This window comes from Phyllostomus hastatus, unplaced genomic scaffold, assembly GCF_019186645.2.
Source record: "Phyllostomus hastatus isolate PE091 unplaced genomic scaffold, TTU_PhHast_1.1 phas_contig_1162, whole genome shotgun sequence".
Lineage (NCBI taxonomy): Eukaryota > Metazoa > Chordata > Mammalia > Chiroptera > Phyllostomidae > Phyllostomus > Phyllostomus hastatus.
In genome coordinates, this window is record NW_025333537.1 from 2,792,971 (window position 1) to 2,807,147 (window position 14,177).

The 14,177-nt window shown below is 58.9% G+C and overlaps 1 protein-coding gene across 1 annotated transcript in view; it reads right to left on the reverse strand.

The window, feature by feature from the left end:
- TRPV4 (transient receptor potential cation channel subfamily V member 4) overlaps positions 1 to 14,177 on the reverse strand; it is a 34,670-nt gene that overhangs the window by 1,443 nt on the left and 19,050 nt on the right. The window contains exons 4-14 of the mRNA XM_045846436.1: positions 12,349 to 12,501; positions 11,457 to 11,597; positions 10,571 to 10,869; positions 8,999 to 9,178; positions 7,517 to 7,675; positions 7,263 to 7,355; positions 6,871 to 6,944; positions 5,981 to 6,146; positions 5,671 to 5,737; positions 2,888 to 3,204; positions 1,462 to 1,589 (exon numbers count right to left, since the gene is read on the reverse strand). Coding sequence (XP_045702392.1) covers positions 1,462 to 1,589; positions 2,888 to 3,204; positions 5,671 to 5,737; positions 5,981 to 6,146; positions 6,871 to 6,944; positions 7,263 to 7,355; positions 7,517 to 7,675; positions 8,999 to 9,178; positions 10,571 to 10,869; positions 11,457 to 11,597; positions 12,349 to 12,501 — 1,777 coding nt within the window. The remainder of the gene's footprint in view (positions 1 to 1,461; positions 1,590 to 2,887; positions 3,205 to 5,670; positions 5,738 to 5,980; positions 6,147 to 6,870; positions 6,945 to 7,262; positions 7,356 to 7,516; positions 7,676 to 8,998; positions 9,179 to 10,570; positions 10,870 to 11,456; positions 11,598 to 12,348; positions 12,502 to 14,177) is intronic.

A 14,177-nucleotide genomic window follows, 5' to 3' on the forward strand; every position in this document is an offset into this window, starting at 1 on the left:
TAGTCTCCAGTTAAAGACATTTTTTAAAAGATTTTATTTATTTACTTTTAGAGAAGGAAGAGAGGAAGAAAGAGAGAGAAACATTAATGTGTGGTTGCTGGGAGCCATGGCCTGCAGCCCAGGCATGTGCCCTGACTAGGAATTGAACCTGTGACACTTTGGTTCGCACTCCATCCACTGAGCTACGCCAGCCAGGCCGTTCTAACCATTTTTAAGTATGCAATTCAGTGCCTTAAATATATTCCCAAGGTTGCACAACCATCACCACCCTCTAATTCCAGAACTTTTTTATCACCCCAAACGGAAATTCTGTAGCCAGCTGCCCCCTCTGCCAGCCCCTGGTCACCTCCACCCTGCTCTCGTCTCTACGAAGCCCCTGCTCTGGGCATTCCACAGAAGTGGAGCCGCACAGAGTGTGCGGCCTTCTGGGGCCGGCTGCGTTCACTTAGCAGATGACTGGGAGGTCGGTCCACATGGCAGCGTGTGCCGAACGCCCTTCCTTTCCACGGCTGAGCAGTGTCCCGTTGCACGGGTGTCCCAGTTTAGGCTCACCCACTCACCTGCACCCTCTTACTCCTTATCTTTGGGACACCCCCGGAAAGTCAGGTTACAGCCCCTCATGCCCAAACTGGCTCGACGTGATGTTTCCTTTTTAAAATGATGTTTGTTATTTTCATTCAACCTCCACTTCTTGAGCAATCGCTCTGTGTCCCGACTCAGCGAGGAAGACACCTTCGCTGTTCCCAGTTGACAGGTGAGGGAACGAGGCTGGTCAAACTGCCCGAGGTCCCAGAGCTGGTCAGTTAGCCAGGATTTGAATTTGGGGTTCAAGGTAACCAGGATCCACCACCAGCTGGCCTGTGCGCTGCGTGCTACTATCGCCCACACTTGTCAGGTGAGGGAACTGCATTTTCCTGACTCCAGGCATGACCGACGGCTGTGCTGTCCGCCGCTGTGCAAAGAACCGTTTGGCTTGCAAGAAGACTGGCCCCGGGCTCCCCTAGGAAGCTGGCTGTCCCTGTGCATCTGAGGAACACCCCGGCCCTGGAAGCGGTTGATCCCTCCTTTTTTCCCTTTCAGCCACACGAGGCGTGACCCACCCCATTGTTTTATCAGTAGAGCTTGATGCCCTGAGATGAACCCGCCTCCCAGTTTCTGCCTCCGCAGCGAGGGGCAGCGGAGCAGTCACACCCGCCACCCTGTGGGCGCCCCGTGGAGGTGCCCTGGGCGCTGTCTCCAGCCCTAACCCGTCCAATCCGCACAGCGGGCCTGGGGGTGGTGCGATCGCGGCCCCCACTGCACAGGGAAGAAACCGAGGCTGAGAAGTGAACCACCGGCCCGAGATCGGCCAGTAGAACTGACCCTCGGTCGGGACCATCAGGGCCCCAGCGGCTGGAGAAACTGCGGTGGGGAGAAAGGCCCCATCCGGCGGGAAGGTTCCGCCCCGCCCACCCGCCTCACCTGAAACACCACCGGCGGTCAGGGGTCCCGTCCGAGCTCTTGCCCACCGTCACCATTTCCCCGGAGCGGAAGGCCTTCCTCAGGAACACGGGGAAGGAGCGCTCGATGTCCAGGATGGTGGTGGCCCACTGTGGGGAGTGGGGGGGGCGGGGCAGGCCTGGGGTGAGCCTCCCTGGGCAGTGCCTACTGCCCTAGAGGCAGAAAGGACGCGACGGGTGGGTGGGAGGGGGAGGGGTGGCAGAGAAATAGGCTTCCTAGCTCCTACTGACCCAGAAAACAGTTACAAACGCCAATAACCACCCAAGGGCCCTGCAGAATGATCGCGAGAAGCAGGATTGGGTGAGAAAGGCGGCAGCCCAAGCCCAAGCCCCGTGACTAGGCACAGCAGCTGTCACTCAGCATCAGCACCCGTCCTCCAACCGCCCCAGCAGGGCCAGGTCGGAGTGTGGGCCGCCTGGCCGGGCTTCCAACTTTTCTTTTTTTTCTTTTTTGCCATTTTCCCCCACCACCCAACTTTTCAAGAAAAGCCAGAAGCCTGGATTTTCACAGAAACTCTCTCAATTAAAAAATGTTGCATTAAATTTTTTTAAAATACGATGATACAAGAAAAAAATAAATCTTTGCTGGTCAAATAGGGAAAAAAATCAGTCTTTGCTGGTCACACCCAGTCCCCAGGCTGCCCGCATGCATCCAGGGACTCACACCCAGCAGGGGAGCTGAGGCCCGGGAGGCAAGCGGAAGGGATGGAGTTTCGGAGCAGTCTGCATGCTTCCCGGAGGCCAGACTGGGGGGGGGGGGTGGCCCTGGGGTTTCTTTCTCTCACTAAGCCCTGTCCTTGAAACGCACCAAGTCAAGGTAAAAGTGGGCGCCACATGCCTGGGCCTTGGAAAGCCCCTCTTTATGGTGGAAACCCAGCTTCCTGAGCTGTGCGAGGCCCAGGCAGGCTGGGCGACCCCAGGGCCTCTGCTCCCTAGGATTGCACAGAAACCTCTGGGCAGCTGAGCAGCAGCCCCGCCCCCACTCCCGTGCCAATGGGGCTGCATCCGTGTTGTCTTCTGCATGACTGAGTGCACCAGGGCTCAGCGTGGACCCCTGCTGGCACGCTGGCACCCTCTGTGCATTCCCTGTGCCCACAGAGGTCACTCCATGGTGCCAGGGGAGGTCAACTATGCCTCAAGAACTGGGCCACAAGGTGGATCTGAGACCACCGCTGGTGGGCAGGCAAGAAGCCACTGGAAGCACAGTTGGTGGCTCCGGGAAGCAGGCAGCTGCCTTGGACGCCCATTTTACAGGCAGGAAAAGTGGAGGCAGGAGACGGTGTGGCTTGCCCAGGGCGGAAGGCTGAGGAGGTGCAGCGGGTCAGAGCTCCCCGTCAAGCACGGAGCAGAGTGGCTGGTGGGGTGGGGACGGGCGTCCTGGGCCTCACCTGCAGCTTCCAGATGTGCTTGCTCTCCTTGGAGACCTGGCCCACCGTCTCGCCCATGAGGGCGATGAGCATGTTGAGGAGCAGCACGAAGGTGAGGATGATGTAGGTAACCAGCAGGATGATGAACACCACGGGGTACTTGGTGCTGCCCAGCATCTCCAGGTCGCCCATGCCGATGGTCAGCTTGAAGAGGTCCAGCAGGAAGGTGCTGAAGGTGTCGCTGTCGCGGCAAGAGGGGTACGTCGGCGCCGTGCAGTTGGTGTGGTCCTCGTTGCACACCCTCATGTTGGCGCACGGGTTCAGCAGGGACACCAGGGCTGTGGGAGGGGCAGGGGAGACATTCACTGAGTGTGAGACGCAAGCTGAGAGGTGGGGGGAATCGCCCCCATTTGATGGAGGGAAGAGCTGAGGCTCAGGGCCAGAAGACCCTGCACCAACCCCAGGTTACTCAGCAAGTAAGCCAAGCCAAGGGTCGAACCTGGGTCTTCTTCCTGAATCCAAAGCATTGCTCTTCCCACAAACCTTTGCTAACAAGAAAAAAGTTCCCAGGACCTAATCAGGCGGTTCTCAATCTGGGCCAATTTTTCCCCCGGAGGACATCTGGCAATGTCATGAGACACGTTTGGTTGTCACAACCGGAGGGGAGCACTACCGGCAGCCACTCGGCAGATGCCGCTACGCATCCCACCACGCACAGGACAGCCCCGGATGTGCACAGCACCGAGGCTGAGAAGCCCTGAGCCAGCTACTGTCCCTCGAGGTCTTGGGAGCCTGGAACACCAGCCTTTCTGGGAGGACTCCCTCTCCTGGTGCTGTTTTCTGGCCCGCACCAGCTCCCAGAGGAGGAAGAGTGGAAACCAGGGCCCAGTCCTGACTGGCCCAGAAGCCATGCACACTGAGGCCCTTACCCCCTCCAGACCTCTCCACTGATCGTGGTGCTCGTCCCTCCCCACTGAGCCCAGATGGAGCTTTGGAGCCCTTTTCAACACAGTTTAGCAGCAGCACCTGCCCCTACACCGTCCAGGGCGGAGAGCACGAGGAGGCCCAGCCCCTTTGGTCCGTGGGGCACAGAGGGTCAGAGTGCCTTCAACCTGGGATTACAGTAATACGGGTTCTACTCATATGCTAATGCTATTTGGTTGTGTAGCAGCTGCCAAAATGTGTATTGGAAAGGATTCTGAGACCCCATCAGAAAAACAGTTCTGTGATCCACTAGCAATGTCTGCCAGGGGCACAAAATACGCAGAACCAGAGTGTATGTTATATTTGTGTTAGGTCAGCCTCCAACTAGGGACCTAGCGTCCCGTGGCAGGAGAAGGGACCAAGCTGCCCGCAAAGGTGCTGCTTTAGCCCCCAAGCCTCTGCCTCAGTTTCCAGAACCAGGACAGCAGTGGGGCTGGACTGGACCTGAACTCCACACCATGTGGTGCCTCTGACACACTGTCTAGATTTTCCAAGTCCTATCACTGGGAGGGGGCAGCTGTGCCCTGTCCCTCTCTCCCCAGCTAAGGTGACAGTTCTCGTTCCCCATAATAACCCAGGCAGGGGCTTGGCCCCATCTGGGCTAAAATCTCTCTACCATCAGACTCCTGCTTCAGCGCTGGTCCCCAGACCGACCTCCTCAGATGCGAACGTGGCCAGGGGAAGCCCGAGTTGGCCACTCCCTTTTGGATGCTGGGCACTGAGTGGCAGATCACCCACCCCCTAGGGACCAGCCCAATGGCTTGGTCAGTTTCCCCATCCCTGGGCCTTCCCCCATGGCCTGTGACACTGAGGTCCCGTGGCATCGTAACACCACAGAGAAAGCATATTGGAGGGAGCCAGTATCGAGCTTTAAAGAAAGACCTAGGCTGATAAATGAATGATTAAAATGCACTGTCCCCCGTATCCACATCCCTTCAATGTGCCTTTGCAGCTCCTCCTATCAAGAAGTTCTAGTCTAGCCCTGGCCGGTGTGGCTCAGTGGATTGAGTGCCAGCCTGAGAACCAAAGGGTCGCCAGTTTGATTCCCAGTCAGGGCACATGCCTGGGTTATGGGCCAGGTTCCCAAGTAGGGGGCGCTCAAGAGGGGGTGATATCTTTCTCCCTTTCTTCCTCCCTTCCTCTCTCTAAAAATAAAATAAATAAAAAATTTTAAAAAAGTCTAGTCTACTTCCCCACCCTCTGAACAAGGCTGGCCTTGAGACATGCTCTGGCCAGCAGAGTGAGGCAGACGTGACGTCGTGCCAGGAAGTGACCTTGAACACATTCTCAGACCCCTCGGACCACCACGTGACCAAGCCCGAAGGAGCCGGCTGGAGGATGAGGGACCACAGGGAAGAGAGCGAAGTCCCCCAGCTGAGGCAGTGATCCGGACCCCCAAACACAATCACCGGCGCCTGTCGAGGTCAGCCAGACCTGCTCCGGGACAGCACACAACTCATGTGACCGTGGACTTGTGAGCAGTGAATGAACGGTGGTTGTTTTAAGCCACTAGGTTCGGGTGGCTTCTTTTGCAACGATAGCTAACAATGCCAGTTCTAACATTGCCTAGCTTTTGAACTTGGGCAAGATATGTAAGCCTCGGTTTCCTTCCCCGTGAAAGGACATAATAAAGGCACTCACCTTCCAGACTCGTAGGGAGAATTAAATGCGGCGGGGATGGGAAAAGACTCCGCCCAGTGCCTGGCACGCAGTGAGACCTCAGCAGGCGCTGGGTATTTCCCTCCACACAGTGTGGCTGCAGTTCCCATCCTCGCCCCGCCCTGTCCTGCCAGCCCCACCCCCGGGCACCCAGAGCTCACCTGAGGCATAGCCGATCATGAAGAGCAAGTAGACCAGCAGGAAGCGGAACAGGTCCTTGAAGAGGATCTAAAGACCCCCATGGGGCGACGGAGGCAAAGACGGAACATGTGGCTTCTCCAGTGCCTCCATCCCAAACCCTCTTTCCACTGCACCTTTGTCCCCCCTGTCCCTGCGATGCCCAGACCCTGCCTGCTGCCCCCACCTGCCCCTCGTCCTCAGGCCCAGGGCTCAGTCTGCACACGGGGGATATGTACAGGGCGTGTGTGGCTCCCTCCGGGGCACGCAGTCCGCCGGGCCCCCACGCCATACCTTCTGGATCATGATGCTGTAAGTCCCTGTTAGTTTCAGCCCGCGAGTGAAGTAAAGCGCGTTCATCCAGCCCAGGACCAAGGCAAAGACCATGACGGCCAGGTAAGCTTCCACCCCGGCCAGGTAGAGGGCGGCCGCGACGATCACCAGCACGGAGTAGATGAAGCTGTGGGCAGCAGAGAGAGACCATGGGACGGGCCGGAGGGGAGAAGGGACAATGAGGCCCCAAAGCGGGAGACTCGCCCGGAGCCCTCCGGGTGCCAAGACATCCCGATTCCCTCGGAAACCCGGAAGATAAACAAAGTGGGCTCCCTGGGTTCCCCAGCATTCTGTTAGCCAGACTACTTGACCAGGACTGTGTGCGATGACCCTGACGCCCTGCCAGATCCCACAGTGATGCCCTTCAGAGCTGCCAGAGAAAGACCCAGTGGTGTGCGGGGCAGATTTCGTGGCTAAGGGACTGCAGTGCTCCCTAACTCTATGGGGAAAGATGTCACACACGTGTACTAACTGCTCCTGGGCTACCTAGGAAGGAGGCATCCTTCATCAACCAGGGCACTCTCCCCCGCTAAACACAGACACGACCTCAAGATTCTTCTCCACCTGGCACTCCAGGCAGACATTAGCAATCAATCACCACCACCAGAAGCTACTTCTACCCATGGTGTATGTGGTAACTCTCTAGCAACCAGAATCTTGCTTTAATCAGAAGACCCTCTTGCTTAACATTGATAGGCCTTGTCCTGACTCTGGGCTCCAGATGTCCAGCTGCATAAACTGGACACTCCTAATAGGGTCACCCCCCCCCCACACCCTCACCTGGAGGACGTCCCAGCCCAACCCCATCTTCCTCGCCCCGGGGGGGCTGCCAGCCCGTGGCCTCTACTCACTAGAGTAGCTGGAAGGAGCCATCGATGAAGAGCGAGTTCACTCCGGGGCATTTCTTCATGAACAAGTCTTTGATCTGGAGGCGAGGGGGCGGCAGGTGAATGGGGTGCAGCCGCAGGAGTGCCGGGGAGCGGGGTGGGGAGCAAGGGAGAGAACAGCGAGCGAGGCGGACTGCGGCACAGAGAAAAGCCGACGGACTCGTTTCTGTTGGGAGAGGAGGGAAGAGCAGAGGAGCGCACAGGGTTGGAGAAGGAGGCGAAGGAAGAGAAGGGGGGGATGAAAGGGGGGAGGGGGAGGGGGAGTGGAGGAGAAGGGAGAGAGAGGAGGAGCGCGGAGCTACAAGACGTAGAGGGAGGGGAGGAGATGGGCGGAGGGGTTTGGGCCAAGCACTCACGTTGGTGAAGAAGAACAGGACGCCGGTGAAGAGCGTGATGATCTCCCCCGCCAGCCGCAGGTAGTCCACCGTGGTGTGATAAGGGTAGGGCGGCTAGGGGGCGGGGACACGCAGGGCGTCACCCAGCCCCTCCAGCTTCTGGCCCCAGGCCCAGATGTTCCCCCAACGTCCCCCACATCTGGGTCCTGGGAGCCTCCTCCCTCCTGCTCTCCCCGCTGGGTGTCCCGGCCCCTGCCCGGTTCACGGTCACTCACAGCGCCCTCCAGTGGCTGGTGGTAGGCGGTCAGGGTGAAGATGACCATGGCGCACAGGTAGGAGACCACGTTGATGTAGAAGGAGACAGCCCCGAACTTGCGCCACTTGTCGCGCAGCAGCTCGTTGATGGGTTCCACGGCCAGCATCTCGTGGCGGTTCTGGGGGGGGCGGGGGGCGGGGTGGTCAGGGGCCCCCTCCGAGGGGACAGGCTGACTCCAGCCTCTGCCCCGGGAATGTTTTCTCCTCCTAACCCACTCTTCTGCTGTACTCAAGGGGGGGAGGGGGGCGGCGGGCAGAATCAGCCCTCACGTCCTGGGCTCAGCGATCAAGGCTCTGCCCAGTCCTGCTCCAACCTACCTGTCCAGCCTGATCTGGGTCCCTAGCACCCAGCACTGGAAAGTATTCTCATGGTCCCCAAACTCCAATCTGGTGGTGGTACCGAGCTGTTGGCAGCAAAATCCCCCACGGAGCTTGCCCAAAGTAAAAATCCCTGGGCTTCCACCTCAGAAAGTCCAATCCAGGAAGCAAGATTAGGAAATGTAGCCCAAAGATGACAAATACTTGACTAACCACAATTTTCCGATGATGAACCAGGACAGACATCAACAATCAAGTCCTGCACAATCGTTCTCTACACAGTTCCCTGGGCAGAAACTGCCAAAGGGTCAGCTTGCACCGGAAACGCTCACCCTCCCCCGACCCTTGCTCCACGTCAAGTCCCTCACTGATTTCCCAATGAGGGAGGGAGCTCCCACAAGAGGAGGCTTCAGTCCAGGCCGGGCAGAGCCAGGGCTGGGGGTGGGGGACCATCTGCGTCCAGACCCCGCACTCTCCACCCATTCGCGCAGCACCGCGGCCCGACAATGACGTCAGTTTCTTCACAACCACACGGCTGTGCGAGCACCCGGCCACAAAGGCGGGTCAAGTATTACTCCTGACTGTTCAAGGCAGACCCAAACCCAAACGACCAAGGAGAGAGGGGCGGTTCCTTAGAATGTGGTGTATGTGCACGCAGCAAGGAGAGTCCAGAATATTGAATGGTGCGGAACGATGTTCGCAAAACACTGCTATGTGGAAAAAGAAAAAGAGCTTTTGAAGCTTCATGTAACAACTACTAATGATGACAGCCGACACCCAACGTTTACCCTGTGCCGGGCTGTTCCAAAGTCAACTCATTCGGTCCTCCCAGCAGCCCCGTGGGACGTGCACTACCCTTACCCTCAACCTCAGAGAGGCTGAGCCACTTGTCCTGAGTCACACAGCACGTGAGTCGCAGAGCCAGGACCCTGCCCCAGTCCAGCCTGACCCTGAAGGCCCACCCTGGGATCCTCTCATTTCCCCGTCCAGGGCCAGCCGTCTCTCCGAGTGTTCTGTCGGCACCTTCTTTCGCACTTGGCCCACAGACCCACCGACTGGGCCCAGGGTCACCTCCCCTGCGCTTGCCCACACCCCCTTTCCCTGGGCCCTGCCCTGGCACCCACCTCAATCTTGCTGTTGTAGACCAGGATCTCCAGCACAGAGGCCTCTTCCCCACACGTGTCCAGGGAGGAGAGGTCGTACAGCGAGGAATACACGGGGCCGTAGGCCCAGTCCTTGAACTTGCGGGACAGGTGTCTGGTGTCCTCATCTGTCACCTCCCGACGGATGATGTGCTGAAAGACCTGCAGGGGAGAAAGAAGGGGCGGGGGTCCTGGGGAGGGGCATAATTGGGAGGGCCCGGAGGACTGGGCACAGCCCACCAAATGCTACATCCCCAGAGAGCAGGAGAGGGAGGGGGAAGGAAAATATTCACTGAGCATGCGCCGTGTGCCAGACCCTTTCCTCACATCATCTTGCTCGAGCCGCACCCTTGCTGTCTGGCTTTCCCGAGGAGCGAACGAAGGCTCAGAGAAAAGAAGGGTGTTCCCCGGGGCTGCACACACACAGCTGAAGCCAGACTGAACCCAGGCCGGCCTCAACAATGTGACTTGTAATGCATATCACCTTCATGTAACTAAAACTGCAATCAACCGCGCTTGCTACTGAGTTAATTCCACTAATAACCCCCAGACCAGCCCTTCCTGTCACCACTCCTGCTCTCGTGGGCTTATACACAGGGACACGGAGGAACACAGAGGGGTGGGAGTTGCCCAAGGCCAAGCAGTTTGGCCAGACAGCCAGAATTTAAACCTGGCCTTTTCCACTGCCTCAAGACCAGTATAATTTGCAATGGTAGTGATTTTTGCTATATTTTTAATAGAGTGATAATGACCTCTACCTTTTATTGAACACTTACTACTCATCCCAGGCTCTGTACTAAGTCGGTCACCTCATCTAGTGCACAGAACAACACTGTACCTCCAGGCACTGTTAGTGTCCCCATTTTATAGATGAGGAAACTAAGGCACAAGGAGAAGGGGTGAGATGCCTGAGGTCACACGCTGGGAAGCGGCAGAGCCAGGCCTTGAACCCAGAGACCCCTGACTCCACAGCGCTCCAGGCTCGGTCCTCGGCCAGGGCAATCACGGCCCCAGCACACAGTTTGGCAACATCTGGAGACATTTCTGGTTGTAGCAGTGGCGGAGGGGCTGCTGCTGGCATCTAGCAGGTTAAGGCCAGGGATGCTGCTCAACACCCCACAACGCACGGGACAGCCGCACGCCCCAGAACCATCAGCCCCAGAGGTCAGTAGTGCCGAGGCTCAGACCTCCTGCTCGGGGCCCTGTGCTGTGAGGCCCAGAGAGGGGAAGGACCTGGCCACCCAGTGGCCCAGCAGTGGGGTCCTGCAGGCCTGGGACTCAGGTTTCTACTGGTGGTTCCTCCCGGCAGGTGGGAGTGGGGCGGCGAGCCTCCAGTGGGGTGGAATAAAGGGAGGGGCTCTGGGATGGAGTTGCGTAGTTTGGCCAAACAATAGGGAGCCACAGCAGGCTCTGGAGCTGGGACACCTGCACACTGGGGCCGGCCTGATGAGAGGGGGCTGCGCGTGTTTATAGCAACGCATGCCGGCAGCGGCCCCTCCTCTGTGGGAGCAACAAGCGTGGGCGGGCCAGCTGCGCCCCCCGCCCCGCACTCACCCCAATCTTGCCTGCCTTGGCCGCCATCATGAGGGGCGACAGGCCGTCGTTGTTGAGCACAGCCTCCAGGTTGCTGTCGGGGAAGAGGCGGGCGCACTTGAGCAGCAGCAGGTCGTACATCTTGGTGACGAACTTGGTGTTCTCGCGGGTGTTGTCCGCGATGGCCACCAGTGCGTGCAGCACGGTGTTGCCGCGGGAGTCCTGCCGCCGCATGTCTGCCTTCTTGTGCGGGTTCTCCGTCAGGTAGTTGACGATGTGGGGCTGGTTGGTGCAGGCAGCTAGCGACAGGGGCAGCTCCCCTGTGGACCGAGATGGACAAGGGGGCACCGTCAGTGAAAGGAGCCCAGGGTGGGATTCTGCCTGAAGATTTTCAGGGGACAGACACCAACAGTCAGTGGGACCGTGTCCCGTAGTGACCTCACAGGGGCGACCTCTGTGGGTGACGCTGGAAAGACGGGGTGTGGCTGTTTGGGGGCCGTGGCCATGCAATTTGGAGGCTGTGAGAGACTTTGTCCCTGAACCCCACATAACACATGCCTTTAAGCAGGGGTGACATTCCGAATCTTTCCTTGGTCCACTGGGACACGGTACTGATGACATTCGGGCCCTGCTCTCTGACAGCTGGTCCCAGCGTGCACTGGACTAAAGGATGCACACGAAAAGGCGTGGGGTGCTGACACCCCCGATGACCCCATTGTACAGATGGGGACGCTGAGGCTTGGCAAAGTGAGGTGACACTCTACCTCTCAAAGGCAAGACCTCAACGACCAAGACCACCGCGTGGCCTGTGCACAGGGCGCCCTCTGAGCCCTGGAAACCTGGGGAGGGGTCAGGGCTGTGCAGACTCCCAGGTACCTCCCAGCCCCGCCCCCCCAGGCCTCCTCACCGAAGTAGAAGTAGCCCCCCTCGTCCTTGGGCTGGAAGAAGCGGCCCCGGGCCTGAGCGTGGACGTCGGCGCCCTGGGCCACGAGCAGCTCCACGTAGTGTTTGCAGCGGCGCTCAATGGCGATGTGCAGGGCGGTCTGACCTGGAGAGAGGGTGGGGGATGGTCACCCAGGGCTCCGGCAAAGCAGAGGCCAGGTGTGTCTTGAAGGAGGGCGGGGTGCAGAGTGTGGAACTCGGGTGGGGCTGTGGGCCAGAGCCTTTGCTGGTTGCGCCCGAAAACAGCGATGGACCTTCAGACAGACGGTCCCAGACATGGCATCTGTGCCGCACAAAAGCCCTGGCTCCCCCTGTAGCGTGCGAGCAGCAGCCTAGGCTCAGAGGGCCCCCGGCCTGTAGGATCCCAGACTGGGGGACCTTTCAGAAACAACGGCCTTGTGGTCTCACAGGATTGTGGGCTCAGTGTATAAAATCCATGGAATCGGAATCCTCACATCCGGGAATCTGGAAGGTCAGGCCTGATTCACAAAATCTCAGAATTCAGACCCAGGAGCTGGGACTCGTGACACCTTTGCTTCTTAGCCCCGTTGGCCCACGGAACCATAATCACACGGCCTGAGTGTGTCCGGACCCAGAGCATCTTAGGTCCGGAATTCCAAGTTCAAGGACCATGAGGCTCAGCGCATCTCAGAATCTTGGCACCTTTGATTCTGAGTGCAGAATATCAGAGTTCTTTCATTCATTCATTCATCCATTCACTCATTCAACAATTGGTTTCTAGGCACATGCTGGCCCTTGGGGCCCAGTCCAAAGCTCTCAGAGGTCAGACAAGTGAGGACGGTGCCCACCCCCACCCCAGCCACCCTCACATCCCTCCCACCCCCCCAGGGCCCCACCTCGGTAGTAGATGTCCCGGAAGGGCAGGTTGATGAACTCGCGGGTGTTGCCGGTGCGCTCCGCGATGTCCAGGAGCAAGGGGATGGTGTCGTTCCGCCCATTGCTCAAGTTCAGCAGGGCCTTGGGCAGGCAGGTCTTCCCCGTGGACGGCTCTGGGGAGAGGGACGGAGTGCAGGGTGAGGGGTGCTGGGCCTGCGGCCCGGGACTCCCGGGCAGCAGGGGGCAGGGCCCTTGCCGGGGGACCCGAGTTCCTGACTCTGTCATGCCTCCTCTCTGAAACTGCCCCCCACCTGCCCCCATGGAGCTGAGGGGGTCAACTAAACTCGGGGGCTGAAGCTCTTCCAAGTGCAGGAAGCCGCAGCCTGGGGAAAGGTTGGTATGTACCAAAGCAGATTCGGAGGGAATTTTGAAACTCAAACGGATGGGGGGAATGCCGGGTGAAATGGAGCCAACCACATCCCTTTCCTACAGGGGCTTCTCCGAGCCTTTAATGCGCTAATGAGGGTGGTGAACCCCGTAAGGCCAGACACCTAGGTGATGAACACAGATTCTCTTTCCGCGAATAGTTTACAACAGCGCCCCTAGAGGGGAGCAGGGGAGGTGCAAGGCTCCGCAGAGCAAGTACTGCTTGCCATGGCAGACATGAATTACCTTAGGAGGGAAGGGAGGGGACTCGGGGGGATACGCAGATGCAGCGGCAATAACACCGTAAGCGACGTCTCACCCGCCGTCCAATCTCCCTCATGAAGTCCGTCCAATCTCCCTCATGAAGTCAGTCTCTGGTACTAATGGGTCCGTAACACCCGCCACTAACACTTGCTAATGTCCCTTTGCAATTTCCTTTCCCCTGTATTAACTTTTATGGTTATGAGTTGATTTACACCTTAGAAGAATGAACCAAGGAGAAGAGAACTCCCCTGTGGATCAGCCACGCGGCAACACTGAGCCGGGGCTCAGGACCACGGAGGCAGGAATGGGATCGGGGGTGGGAGGTGCAGGTGTGGAGCCAGGCACCTTGGGGTTCACACCTGGCTCTGCTCCCTCCGTTTCCTTCCCAGCTAAATTGAGGCCACACAGGGAGATGGGTGAGCTGCAGATGTTTGTGGGTGAGCCCTGCACCAGGCAGGTGGAAGTCCCCCACAAGTGCTACCGCTGCGGTTACTATCCCACGGAGGCAGCTCAGGAGCCGTGCCCGGCATGCAGGGATCGGTGGGCAGCGCGTGGGCTGGACGACTCGCAGAGGCCTCGGTGCAGTCCCGGCGCCCCCAGGGGAGAGGCTATTGGGCCACCCTCACTCCCGGCTGCCTCCTGCCGCACCCTGGAGCCCAGCCCAGAGTCGACCCCGGGTGACAGCGTCTCGGATGAATAAGGGACTCCAGTTCCCCGTCTGCCTAAGCTGGAAGGGGGCTACCCCAGTGCCGGCGAGGCCCCTGGAGACTCTGTCCAGACACACCCACACTCGTTCTAACCTCCAGCAGGCCACCGGGCGTTCTCTAATCATGTCCTCATTGTCGGGCAGTTTACGACCTTCCAGGCTGACCTCATCACCTTTCCCTCCCCAGACCCCCTCCCAGGCTGCTTGCAGTCCCTCCTCACAGGACGGTGTCCCCAGCCACACAAAAACCTTTGCGTCTCTCTTGTCCTTGTCCTCCCTTCTTCCCCACACCCACCCCCAGCATGTCCTCCTGACTCTACCTGTTCTCTAGTCCCTCCACTGCTCTCCATCTCTGCCGCCGCCACCCAGGCCCAAGCACCATCTTCCCGCTGCCCCAGGCACCTGCCTGGTCTCTACAAGCCCCTCTGATGTCCTTCAGCTCATGTTCCACCC